The sequence below is a fragment of the Entamoeba histolytica genome, genomic scaffold, assembly GCF_000208925.1.
Source record: "Entamoeba histolytica HM-1:IMSS scf_1104750516413 genomic scaffold, whole genome shotgun sequence".
Taxonomy (NCBI): domain Eukaryota; phylum Evosea; order Mastigamoebida; family Endamoebidae; genus Entamoeba; species Entamoeba histolytica.
The window spans coordinates 19,472-33,909 of NW_001915039.1; the positions used below are offsets into that span (position 1 = coordinate 19,472).

Below are 14,438 nucleotides of genomic sequence, written 5' to 3' on the forward strand. Positions count from 1 at the left end.
TAATAAAAATAATTAATTGATGAATAATGAAGTTTCAATATTCTTTTATGGCGATTCAAATCTTTATGGAATTGAAGCAGTGACTTATAAACGTTATTCTTCCAAAGACAGATTTTCTAACATTGTCATTGAACAATTAAAAAAAGAATTTACAAAAGTCAATTGTATTGTTGATGGAAAACCTGCTCGTTCATTGAAATATGAAAACATCCCATTTGGCATTACTAATGGATTAAAAGACTATGATCAATTCTTATTAAAGATTACTTCCAATCCATTTTCAACAAACAAAGTATTAATCCTTGCATTATGTATTAATGACATTCTTTCAAAAGCAACTTCACAACAAGTTATTGATGCATTGCAACAATACATCGAAAAAGTACAAAAACAAACAAAAATAATTATTTTAATTCCACCACCACTTCAATATTGTACATTTGATAGTTGGAAATCCACAGTAAATCCAGTGATTTCAGAATCATTGAATTTTGTTCATCAATTAAAAATTGTTGTTGAAATGTGGAAAAAGCAAGAAATAATAGATGGATTTATTGATTTAGATGGAATGAGTGTTGGAGCAGATGGTGTTCATTTCACATCTGATTCACATCACAAAATTGCAGAAAAGTTACTTTCAATTCTTCATGATGTTTTAAATTGAATTATTTTTCGCAGATTTATAAAGTCAAACAGGAATAAGACACAATATAAAAGAACTTAGACTAATTGAAGAAGAAGTAAGACTTTTTATGACAATAAAATCAATAGTTATTTATGCTGATGAAGGGACTATTGATGTTTGTGTTTATTACTCAATAAAAATGCTTCATTCTCAATACCAAGAAGCTCAAATAAGAAAAATATATTCTAATGAGTTAATTGAAGGTAAATGGATTTATGAAACTGATTTGTTTGTTATGCCAGGTGGTGTTGATCGTCCATTTCACAAAAAACTCAATGGCAAAGGAGTTGAAGTATTAAAAGAATTTATTAATAATGGTGGAAAGTATCTTGGAATTTGTGCAGGAGCATATTTTGCATCATCATTTATTGAATTTAATAAAGATGTTGCAAATGAATTAACATTATGTGAAGAAAGAACATTAAAACTCTTCAATGGGATTGCTCATGGACCAATGTATCAAGGATTTGAAGAATATTCTGAACGAGGAGCTGTCATAATTCCTATTTATTATCAAAACAATGAAAAAGTCGAACTTTATTATAATGGAGGATGTTCATTTGTTGACAATTTAAATCAATACAAAGAGAGTCATTTTCTTGCAAAATATCAAAATGGAATGAATGCATTATTCTTTGACATTATTGGTAAAGGAAAAGTTATTCTTTCTAGTCCTCATTTTGAATTAGACATAGAATGGTGTGGTAAAATGCTTAAAGAAAGTCAGAAAAGTGAATTTGAAATGAAGAGAAAACTCTTTTTGAAATATATTTTTTCATATTTTTAATTCCATCATTGTTTAATCATCTTCATTTTTATTATTTCATTTGATGATCACTACTATCAGAGTGTATAATGACATTGGAACATCTGCTCTTTGTGTTTATAACACAATTCATTTATTTCATCATTTTTTTCCTTGTGCTAATGTTTTTGTAATTTCTTCTTCAGAAATTAAGACGAGTCAATGGGTTGAAAATACTGATTTGTTAGTCATTCCTGGAGGTGAGGATTTGCCATATCTTGACATGCTTCAGATGGATGGAATTGATTAAGTCGTTTGTTCTCAATGGCGGAAAGTTCTTAGGGATATGTGCTGGAGCATATTTTTCATCATCATACATTAAGTTCAATGCAAATTCACAATTATCCATTGAAGGAGAACGTTACTTAAAATTTTACGAAGGAAATGCAATTGGTCCAGTGTATGATGGATATCAACCAAATAGTGAGTCCGGTGCACATATAATAAAGATAAAGTACAATAATACATATGCGTATATTTATTATAATGGAGGTTGTTATTTTGATGACAATAACAGTAAAGTAGAAGGTACTTATTTTGCGTTGTATGAAGATGGCAAACCATGTGGATATACTAGAAGATATGGAAAAGGCAAAATTCTCATCACGGGATTTCATTTTGAGTTTGATGAACATTGTTGTTCTCATTTGTTAAGTCAATTAAGTTATGACGATTTTGAATTAAGAAGAGAAAGTCTTATTAGATACATTTTATCATTAATGAGTGATTGTTAACAAAGGGATATTGATTGTTTTGTACAGAAGAGAATAGACAACAAGATGAAGAGAATCATTTGAAGTTAAAGTGAGATATGTTCAATAACATAATTAAGAAATGTACTAAGAAAACGAATAAAGTCAAAATGGAATTTAATAACACATAGAATATGAGTTAGTAAAACAATAAAGACAAAATAAATCAATGGAGAATAACGAGGAGATTTAAAGAAAAAACAAACCAGTGTTATGATGTACAAATAATCATAACATAATACAAACATACTTGATTTGCTTAAATAGAAAGTATTGTTTTTTTGATTCATCATTTTTTCTTTTAACAAATTTGTTTTTTATTTTTGTTATTATAAAAATAAGTCAATTAAAAATAGAATAATTGATAATTTCATATTTATATCATATCAATTCCTTATAAATATCATGTTATAATTAATTGTTAAATTGTTAGAATAATAAGGAGATAGTACATTTAATTTATTAATTCAAATTCAGATTAGTGTTTGATTATTTTTATTTTGTTACTTTGAAGATAAACATGATATTCTTTCAGTGAATGAAAAATCCTAAATTAATCAAAATTATATGTGTTATGAATATTATAATAATAAATAGTAGTCATAGTACATATGAACAGATAAAATAAATATAGAATAATGAATATAAAGACAAGAGAAATATAAAAGACAATAAAGAAATAATTATGAAGATAAAATGAAAGAAAATTCACAATTGAAAATGAAACTACAAAGATATAACAAAATTCACAACAATTATATTTAAACAATAAATATGAAATAAATTAATGCCAATAAGAATTATTCATTTAATTCAATACATTAATTACAATATATCAAATACAAAAAGAAGAAATAATAAAGAATAGAAAATGACAAAATAAAATACATGAATTGCAGAATAAAATAACAATTCAATGTAATATTTGAAAAAGAAATAAAGAATAAAATAGAAAAGATGATAAATGAATAAACAGAAGAAATGATAGAAAATAACAATAATATAAGAATAAAGAAGAATAACAATAACAAATAACGAATTTCAATAATTTATATAAATGAATAAAATAAAGAATAACATCAAAATAAAGAAAGAATAAAAAAAGAATAATGAAATATATAAATAATATACAATAATACACGAAATTGCATTTATTACATTTTATAACAAATAGGTATAAAATGATAATAATTAAATGAAATAAATTTAATTCAATCAAATTACAACATAATAATTACAAATATGAAATGAGAGAAATAAGAAATAAATAATAAAATATAGAATAAATAGAAATAAATTAGATGAAATAATATGTTTAGAAACAAACAAAACATAAAATAATAATAAAGAATAAAACAAACAAAATGTAAAGTTGTAATAAATAATAGAAATGTCATTATTTCATGAATAACAAATAGAAAATGAATAAAAGAAGAAATATACAGATATATTCAAATATAATGTAATATTTAATTCAATTAATACAAATTTAAAAACAAATAAATAGAACTAAAATAAACAAAGAGAAGTAATAAAAACAATATTTAATTTACAATCAAATAAGTGTGAATTGAATAATGAATTAATTAGTTGAGTATATTTTATGTAATTTATCAAATAAGCATTCATATAGAATGAATTTAGATGAATGAAAGTGGTTAATTCAATAAATTTATTTATTTTTAACAATAGTTAAATGAAATGTTAGTTTATAATATTTCATTGGAAGGTATCATTTAACCATTTGATAAATAAAAACAATAAATGATTAGTGAAAATATTATACAATTTAAAATAACAATGATTTGAAGAATAAGTGATTGTAAAAGTTCAATGGTAATTTTATTTTGAAGAAGAATATAATTAATATAAATGATAATCTAAAATAATCAACAAAAGAAACAATATTACATAAATGAAAAGATGATAGAAATGATTGAATTATAATTGAATAATTTCAATGAATAAAAAACAGAAGAAATAAAAACAGAAGAGAGAAAGATGTTATTTTATTAATTCATACAATAATTTCATATTTTCAATAGAATTAAATAAATTATAGAATGGTATTTGAAATATTGAAAAGAAAATGGTATTTCAACATTGTTGTATTAAATGGAAAAGTGTTATATTTATAACAACATGAAATAATAGAAAATAAAGATGAATGAAATAATACTAATAAACAATAAAATGGAAGAATTGGAAATGATGAATGAAGTATTATTTAAATTCACATAATTGAATATTGTTATAATTATTCAAAAATAATAAAATGAAAATCAGAACCTATAAAATATGACGAAAATATCATTTATGTGAAATAAATGAGATTTTGATGAAGAATAAATTAATATTGTATCAAGGAATGATGAAATAAATAAGAAATAAAGAGATTTAATTTAATTCAGAAATAATTAAATAAATTTATTTTATTTCATTTTATTAATGAATAAAACATCAATTTGATTCTATTTTTTATCAATAATATTTAATTACAAATGAAATTTCAAGTACAATAATAAAATGATATAATTTGACATATTCATTGATTTATAAAATAAATAATGATAATTTGAAATATTTTATGAGAAAAAAAAAATAATTGTAATTTTATATCATTTTATTGTTTTTATAAATAGTCTGATTATTTTCATAATTCACAAAATGAGACCAGATGAAAAATATTATGGAAATAAATGATTTTATTTTAATTGAATTTAATTGTATAATGTGAATCAAGAAATGAACAAAGAATAAATGCAAATAGAAATAAAATACAATGTAATTAAAACAAGAATAAATGATTGAAAAGTTGCCATTTCATTTAAATGTATTTAAATGAAGAAAGAACAGTTTTATGTTATTAACAATTATAAACAATAATGAAAGTCATTTGTTTTTGTAAAGTAATTTTCATTTCATATTTTACATAATGAATGAAACACTATAACTTGTACAGTTTCTTTTCTTCTTCCCTCATTGTAAAATAACAAACATCATTTTGTGTATGTTTATAAAGTATTTGAAAAATAAATAAAAGATAAAACATGAAATGAACAAAGAATAAAACAAGAAAATTTAAATATATTTGTTTATACACACAATTTAAAGTTTATTAAGCAATTTTAATATTAAAAGAATAATTAAAATAAGTTATAAATTAAATTCAAACATAAAGAAGGTAATTAATTCATAAATGTTGTTGATATTCATTTTTAGTAGAATATGAATAAAATGATAAAATACTAAAGACAAAGTTAATTGTACAGAGGTATGATATTAAAATGAGTTATATCAACAATAATTTTAATGCAGAATGAGTTTCTGATAATATTCAACAAAATGTTAAAGTTATATCTAATATACTTCAATTAAAATACTTTTGAAATGTGTGTAATATGAATAAAATAATATAACCATAACACAAAATCAATAGTTAGAAAAAGAAGAAAATTGTAAAAGATAAAATCAAAAAGAGTTGAATAAATTTATTAAATAAATAAAAACAATGATATTCAATGTATTTTATCCATTCACAACAAAATGAAAAAAGATAATAAGAGAAATACAAGAGAAAAAAAATAAAAAAAAAGTGAATACGATTAGAATCAAATGGTGATTTTAATGAAACATTGTGAGTATTTTAGAATTAATATTTCTTTCATAGTTACTCTTTTGAGAAATGTATTTCTTTTTATATTCAATAATCTCTATTTTGTTATTGTCAATTTCTTATCGTTGAATATTTTATTTACACTTCTGATATATTTTCAAAATTTCTTTCGTTTAACCAACATTTGATTTACTTATTTAATATTAATCAATTTCAATGATGAAATGTATAATTATTTTCTTTTATTTGTTATTTTCCGTTTATTTTCATTGATTTTATTAAAATATTTATGTTGACAAAATGAATGAAATGATTCATATAATTATTATGATGATCAGTGTATCTCTGTCAATACAAATACTACATATTTCACGTATTCGTCTATCATTTATATATTTATTTATTGATATGAAATTCTCTTTTGTTATTATGTTTAATGTTTTTGTGATTTTTTCCTTTTTTAGTCAACAGAAAATAAATGAAATTGAAAAGAATTGAAATAAAAATGACAATATTTTTATACATCACAACCATTACCCCTTCAATGTTATTATAATTTCAGAACAATAATGTTTGAAATGATGAAACAATAAAAGAAGAATAACGATAAAATTAAAAGAAAAAGTGTGAGAGAAGTTGGAATGAAATAGGAAATGATTCGATTGATTTTATCTATTTTTAATTTAAAGAAATTCAAGTCAACAAAAATGATAAAAAGGAATGAATAAGAAGTGATTGTCATTGTAAAATTACATTGAAGAAAAGATTATTGTAATTTTATTTTTATGAATATGCAATTGACGATAAAAATATAAAGAAATAAATAAAAATAAAATGAAATAAAATGTTAAAAACGGTGTTTAGTATCAAAACAAATGATGTTTATGAGAAATAACCAATCAGAAAAGAAGTAACACATCTAAACAAATAACATATTTTGCCGAATGATATTTATTTAAACAAGAAAACAAACTCATTAATCATTCAATGTCAAGAGTAATAGTAAGATTTCTTTTGAATGGACAATGCATTGCGACTAAACCACTAAATTCACAAGACAAATTGAAAACAGTAAGAGAGAAAATCAAAGAAAAGATGTCTGATTCTCAATACTTTTTAACAAGAGATGGAGATATAATTGATGTGAACGATGAAGAGGATTTTATAGTAGAAGATGTAATTGATGAGAAAAGAATAATAAATATTAAAAGAACAGAAGATAAAAAAGGAATAAGAATAAAGATAAATGATAAAGTAATTACCACTATTGAAATAGACAATAAAACACCATTAAGTGATGTTAGAAAAATAGTTCAAAACATTCCAGAATCAGCATATTTCTATACACCTGACGATGATAGAGTTGAAAGAGATAATGAAGAAGAATATATAGTCGAAGATATAATAAATAATGAAGAAATTAATCTTAAAGAAGAGAAAGAAAAAAGTACACCAGAAATAAATGATATAACTATTGGAATATGTTTGAATGGGAAACCACTGATAAAAAAACAATTCAACAAGAACATTTCTCTTTCAGATGTTAGAAAAGAAATTGAAAATGTAAAACAAATTCCAAAAGACTTTGTGTTTGAAGATCTAGAAGGATTTAAAATACCAAGTGATGATGAACAAACATTAAAACTAACATCTATATTACATGATAATAAAATCAATATAACAACAGAATTAGATGAAACTTCTCCTAATAATGAAGAAATTAATCTTAAAGAAGAAAAAGAAAATATACCAGAAGTTGAATCAAATGTTCCAATTGAAGGAAGTATAAGATTGGAAAGTCATGAAAATGGAAAGTTGAAAATATATTTATATCCAAATCAAGAATTTAATCAAATAGATGAGAGTGATGCTATTGCTATTCTAGTTGTTGGTCAAACAGGAAGTGGAAAAACTACATTATTGAATAGTTTTGTAAATGCAATATATGGAATTAAAATAACAGACGACTTTAGATATATAATTATAAATGAAGATAATTTAAAACAGTATGGAGATAAGTCTGTAAGTCAAACAAGTCAAGTTTCAATTTATAATATTAAAAGAACAAAAAGAACACCACCAATCAAAATAATAGATACACCAGGATTTGGAGATACAAGAGGAATTGAGTGGGATCAAAAAATTACTAAACAAATAAAAGAGGCATTTGAAAATAAAGTATCAGATTTAAATGCTATTTGTTTTGTTGCACAATCAAGTAATGTAAAACTAACAGTAAGTCAAAAGTATATATTTGGGAATATTATCAACTTATTTGGGAAAGATGTTAAAAAGAATTTTGTTGCAATGCTTACATTCTGTGATGGTGAAAAACCACAAGTTATAAATGCATTACAATCAAAAGATTGCATTTTCAGTACAATTATTCCAGAAATAGATGAACCATGGTATTTAAAATTTAATAATTCAGCTATTTATAGTGATAATACAGAAGATGAATTTACACAAATGTTTTGGAAATTAGGAATGAAGAATTTTGATGATTTTATAACAAAGTTAGTAAAACTACCAAGAATATCATTAGAACAATCTAGAGAAGTATTGAAGAGAAGAGAACAAATAAAAGCACAACTCGATGCAATAAAAATATCATTAAACATTGGTTTCTCAAAAATGAATGAGATAAACCAGATATGTAAACAGTTATATTTGAATCGAGAAAAAGTTAAAAATAATGAAAATTTTACTATTACTACAACTGAAACAGTAAAAAAGAGGGTTGACTTAAAAAAAGGAGAAGTAGTAATTAAATGTTATCAATGTAATAACATATGTCATGATCCATGTCATTGCCCACATGGTATTAAAGATGGAGAAGAGGTCGTTTATTGTTATATCGATCAGACTGAAGATAAAAATTGTGTTGTTTGTGGTCATTATTATACACATCATAAATACAGTACATATAGATACGTATATGAAACAGTGAAAAAACAAGAAACAGCAAAAGATATACTTGACAGATATAATGCAGGTAAAAAAGGTGTTGCTGATGCAGAAAGTATATTAAAAAAGTTAGAAGAAGAGTATTATAATATTCAAATGGATTGTCGTGATAAACAACAAGAACTTGTCGAATGCGTTAATAAATTATCTGAAATTGCATTAAATGGTAAAGTTACTAGTTCAAGTGAATATTTAGACATGATGATTCAAACAGAAAATGATGAAAAGAAACCAGGATATAAAGAACGAATTGAAGGATATAAACAACTTAAACAAGCAAATGAAATGATAGAAGATATTATGAAAAACTCAACAACAAAAAAGAGTAAGGAAGAAATTAAGGCAGAGGTTAAAAGAAGAATGAAAGAGTTGAAAGAAGGAGAAAAAACAACAACGGATAAACTCTTTGAAAAATTGAGAAAGGAGTTTTCCAAATAAACAAAAGAAATGAAAGTTTTAATTAACTGGTTTTTAAAAATATTTTTTAATAAGGAATAAAATTGATAAATAATATTCATTATTCACCATTGATAATACTAAACTATTTTGTTGTCAATCAAATTCATTCAATATGTTTGAAGTAATTGAATAAATAAATCAAATCAACTGTTTTGTTGTTAAATCCATTGTTTTAATATCACTAATAATGTCATTTTCAAAAGTTACACCATTTAATTAACTCTACTTTTGATTGATTTCTTTTCTTTTTATTTGTATTGTAAATATCATTTTTTCTTTATTTTTAGTTTCTCGTTATTTCTTCAATTTATTTTGTTTATAACTATAAATCAAGTTATTTGTTACTTTTTTCTGACTTTATTCTTTTTCTCTATATTTCTTAGTAATTTTGTTAATTTCTTTATTTTATTCATTCTTATAAACTTTCTATTTCTTCTTTCTATCATGTCTTTTATATTTATATTTTTATTTCATTTCTTTATTCTATGTTATTCTTTCATTACATTATTTGAATTTTTGTATTTCTTTCATTCATCAATGAATAACATAGAAATTAAAATGAAACATATTAAAAATAGCTGTAAAAGAAATAAATTTGAAATTGTCTTTCAATGTGATGAATCAACAATGAAAATGATGTTTTAATGAATGTGTGAGACAAAATAGCAATTCAAATTATTCTCTTATTATTTTGTTGATAATTCATTATGTTAATTGATTGTTTCACAAATAAATAATTCAAAAAGAAGAATTTCATCGAAACAATCATCAAAAGATGAGATATTTCATTTCTATGTGTTTTTATTGTATATTGAAATACATATTGAAATAAAATACTACAAAAACATTTGAATAATCATGACTGAGAAGAAATGTATAAAATAATATGTTTAGAACGTGATTTGAAATAATACGTTAATTATTGAAATATATAAGATTGAATATATTGAATGAGATTATGAAAATAATGAATGAGAAATTGATGAAGATAGAAATAAATTAATGAAGAAATGGATAAAAAGACATCTTACAATTCATGGGTATTGATTTAACAAATACTTTTCTCAAAAATATACACAAATTCAATCAGAATCAATAAATAATGTTTCATTCTCATTCTTCTTAAATAAATTACTTCAAAATAAAACAATACTTGACAAATTAATTATAATATTGTCAATTTAAATTATATGTTAAACGACATTTATAAAGATATATGAATATTTATTTATATTTAATTTTAATATTTTGTGTAATACATAAATCAAATATAACAAAGAAGATATATAAAATCAAGTAATGTGCTTGTTATAATATTTATTTTTAGAATAAATACCAAATAAAAATGATGTGATTTAACAACATCAATAATACTAATTTTACAAATGTTCTGTTAAAATAAATTGAATTAATTTAATTTAAACAATGAAGAAGTGTTGTTAAAGATATTTTTATTCAATACTTAACAATAAAACAACAAATTAAGATTAATTGTGATAATTTCATTCCATCTTTCAGTTTCGTATATTTTATTTCAATATATTATAACAATCTTCTTTGAACAATGATAAAATAAGTGTTAGAATATTCATATGAAATAAAAATAAAGAATAAAATAGAAATGAATATTCAAAAATGATATTGAAAATGATAAATTAATACAAATCAAAAAGAAAATAATCATTGTTTTGATTATTATGAATAATTAAAATAAGTTATTCCATGTTAAAACCAAGAATAATGTTCAGTGAAACATTGATAAATTGAAATAAACACAAAATTCAAATACAATCAAATTATTTTATGTTTTGACAATGATGAATAAATGAATAGATATTATTCATTTAGAATATGAAGTTATAGATGAATAATAGAAATGTCAATTAATTTATTGATATTTATTTGTTTTATAAATACATAAAAATTTAAAACAAATTTCATCAACAAGTTCCACTTCAACAATTTATAATTTCATTAATAATAGAAACGATGAATAACAATAAAGAATCAATATAAATATAATCATATTCTTTATTTTCATAATACTAAATAACACTTTTAGTCAATTATAATGATAACAATAAATATGAAATAAAACAATGATAAATTGATAAAATAAAAAGAATAATAATTTTATTTGATTTTCATTTATTTTATTATTCATTTAAATATATGTTATTTCATTTTTTATTTCATTTCTTATTATTTTCATTTATTTACAAGATGTATTTGTATCATTTTGGCATAATTATGATTTATATTTATTTATCATATTTTGTTCAACATAAAAATAAAATACTAAATAACAATAGAATAACTTCATAAATAATACACAATAAAATTGTATATTAAATGATGAAATTAATAAACGTTTCAAAGAATGAATAAATACATGATATGAAAGAGAGAAAAAGAAAAAAAATAAAGATAAAAAAGATAAGAAATAAATGACGATTATTAGAGTGAATAAATAATAAATAATAAAAGAAGAAATGAATGAATTTTAGAGGAAAGGATATGATTAACTATTTTAATTCATTTCATTTTTTTTATTTCAATACCAATACACAATAAAAACATAATACAAACAATAAGAAATAATAAATAATTAAAGAAAAGAAACAAACAATAAAAATAAGAGAAAAAAGAGTTAAAAATGATGCAATAAAAAAATAAATTGATGATAATAATTTATTTTCATTAACTCTATTTTACAACAATATTTCCACTTAATTGTACAATTGAAGAAGCATAATGATGGTAATATAAAATAGGAAGAAATAAGCAAGAGAAACTTAAGAGACACTATCAAACAGATAGAGGAGATGAATAAAGAAATATAAAAAGAAAATAAAAACATGTAATTAGGAAATTAAACAAACTAAAGTGAAAGGATAATAATGAAAAGCATCTGATGAGATGACCATTTCTAAGAGTAGAATCTAAATAGAAAAGTAATATGAAATAAAAGGGACATTCAAATGATTAATGTGGTGATCAAATGAATGAAGAAATTAAAAGTAGTTTGAAGTTGTTTTTTGTATTTATTACTTAAGGAAACATTAAGAAACCTTCATGATATACCACAGAGAAATATCATGAACAACTATCCAAATAAATTATTACCTCGAGTTCATGATCCGAGTGTATGGAATTCACATAATCGAATCATGTTAGAATGAAAAGGGATATAATTTGAAAAGGAAGTTGAAGAAAGTAATAAAGAAAATAAACAACTCATAGAAGATAAATCTGTTAATATAAAAAACAAGAAAAGAGAATAACAACAGTAGAAGATAAAGAATAGAAATAAATATAATAATGAAAGAATAAATATAATGAAATATATTAATAAAGTGAAAATGAATGAAATAATCAATAAATCAAATACAATGATAATGAGGTGATTAGAAAATAAGAAATAAAATAACAAGAAATGAATATATAATAATAAATTATGTCGTAAATAAGAATGAACAAATTAAATATGAAATAAATGATAAATGAAATGATGAGAATAGCCAAAATAAAATATAAAATAATTATAATGAATTAATGAATAACAAAACAAGAAAGAATAAACTGAAAATAAACAACAATACAAATGAAAATGATAAAAACAAAAGAAGAATTGAAAATAAAGAAATAATTAATGCATTTAAACAAGAAAGAATCATAAAATTGAATTACCATTTCATAAAATAACAAACATTAATATAGAAGATCAAATGGATTGAATAAATGATAAATGATAATTGTAAATGATAAAAAGATAAAATTGATATTGATAAATAAAATAGAAATTGATAAAATAATTCAAATCAATAAATTAATAGAATGAAATAAAAGTAATGACAATAAACGTATTATTCAATAGAAAAACAGTAAAAGTGCTGAAATAACAAAACATTATATTTGTAATTATAAATAATAGTAAAAGATGTAATGAATAATAACAACGAAAGACTTAATGGAATAATAAGGAAATTAATATAAAATATAAATATGTTGAATAATTAAGAATGAGAATGAATGAAATAACATCAAATAAAGAAGATGAAATAGAATAATAAGTATTTTGTAATTTTTTATTATTCTTTCTCCTTTTCTTTTTTTTGGGATATTATTGTTTGCATTTTCTTATTTGTTCTTCATTTTTTGGTTTTTCACATCTCATAACACTTTTTAATTAATGTTCACATGTGTTTGTCAAATGCACTAAATAAAACCTTAAAACAAACATGATTTTGAGTTGCTAACATAGTCTATTCATGAAGTTTCCTTTGATGAGATAACTCATTGTTAAATATTTGTGTGGATGTTTATTATTTGTTAATATTCCAGTGTTATTTATTAAGATGTAAATATGTTTGTTAATGATAGTTTGTTCCTGAATATGTTAATGACATTTAAATGATTATCAGCAATTGTTAGTATTAAAGGAGAAGAAACGTATTCATAGTGTTATGAATTTATTCTTCTTTAAAACAATATTATAAACAATGAACCGTTTTAGTGTTCATTAAATTCAAAGTATAAACCAAATAACAAATTAAATGAAGAATATTTAAGTTGAGCATGTTTGAAAGAAGTTAATTCAAATAAAATCAAACATGATGAAGAAACTGAACTAATTACTTCACAATATGATGAAATAACAACCATTAATTGAATTATAATTAATGTATAATTAATGATAATTTAATAATAAAATAAATTAGAAAAAGAAAAAGAATCTTAAAAATAAATTTAAGTTCAAACTAAAAATAAAAAAGAACTAATAAATAATAAAATAATAAAGAAAGAATGAAAATAGGATATAATGAAATAATGATAATATCAAAGTATTTTGATGATATTAATGATTTTATTAATTTAGAAATGAGAGTTAAAAGATTTCAAGGAAATATGGAACGATTTCATTTTAATCCAATTCCATTAAATCAATATTCAAGAAAATTGTTTCCTAATATTGAAACATTTCTTATTTATAATGAAAAAGATGAAATATTTGAAGATGGAAGAATAAATAATTATGTAATATGGCATAAAGTGAGTTATTCAAGATATTTACAAGAGAAAATGTGTGAGTGAATATAAAAACATAGAATATAGAGTGATATATAAAGGTACAATACCACCAGAAGTTACATC

General features: G+C 21.5%; 3 protein-coding genes across 3 annotated transcripts, besides 2 other annotated features; all 3 read left to right on the forward strand.

Annotated features, from left to right (window-relative positions):
• Positions 1-19: 19 nt before the first annotated feature.
• EHI_011250 (uncharacterized protein) lies at positions 20-664 on the forward strand (the record flags this gene model as incomplete). The annotated part of the gene is made up of 1 exon (XM_646769.1): positions 20-664. One exon carries the CDS (start codon positions 20-22, stop codon positions 662-664), a length of 645 nt encoding a protein of 214 aa, XP_651861.1.
• Positions 665-752: 88 nt separating this feature from the next.
• Positions 753-1,472, forward strand: EHI_011260 (uncharacterized protein; the record flags this gene model as incomplete). Its single annotated transcript, XM_646770.1, has 1 exon — positions 753-1,472. One exon carries the CDS (start codon positions 753-755, stop codon positions 1,470-1,472), a length of 720 nt encoding a protein of 239 aa, XP_651862.1.
• A 4,704-nt stretch (positions 1,473-6,176) lies between these two features.
• Positions 6,177-6,313: a repeat region.
• Positions 6,314-6,845: 532 nt separating this feature from the next.
• EHI_011270 (uncharacterized protein) lies at positions 6,846-9,263 on the forward strand (the record flags this gene model as incomplete). Its single annotated transcript, XM_646771.1, has 1 exon — positions 6,846-9,263. The coding sequence occupies one exon, from the start codon at positions 6,846-6,848 to the stop codon at positions 9,261-9,263; it is 2,418 nt and encodes an 805-aa protein (XP_651863.1).
• Positions 9,264-13,722: 4,459 nt separating this feature from the next.
• Positions 13,723-13,968: a repeat region.
• Positions 13,969-14,438: the final 470 nt, after the last annotated feature.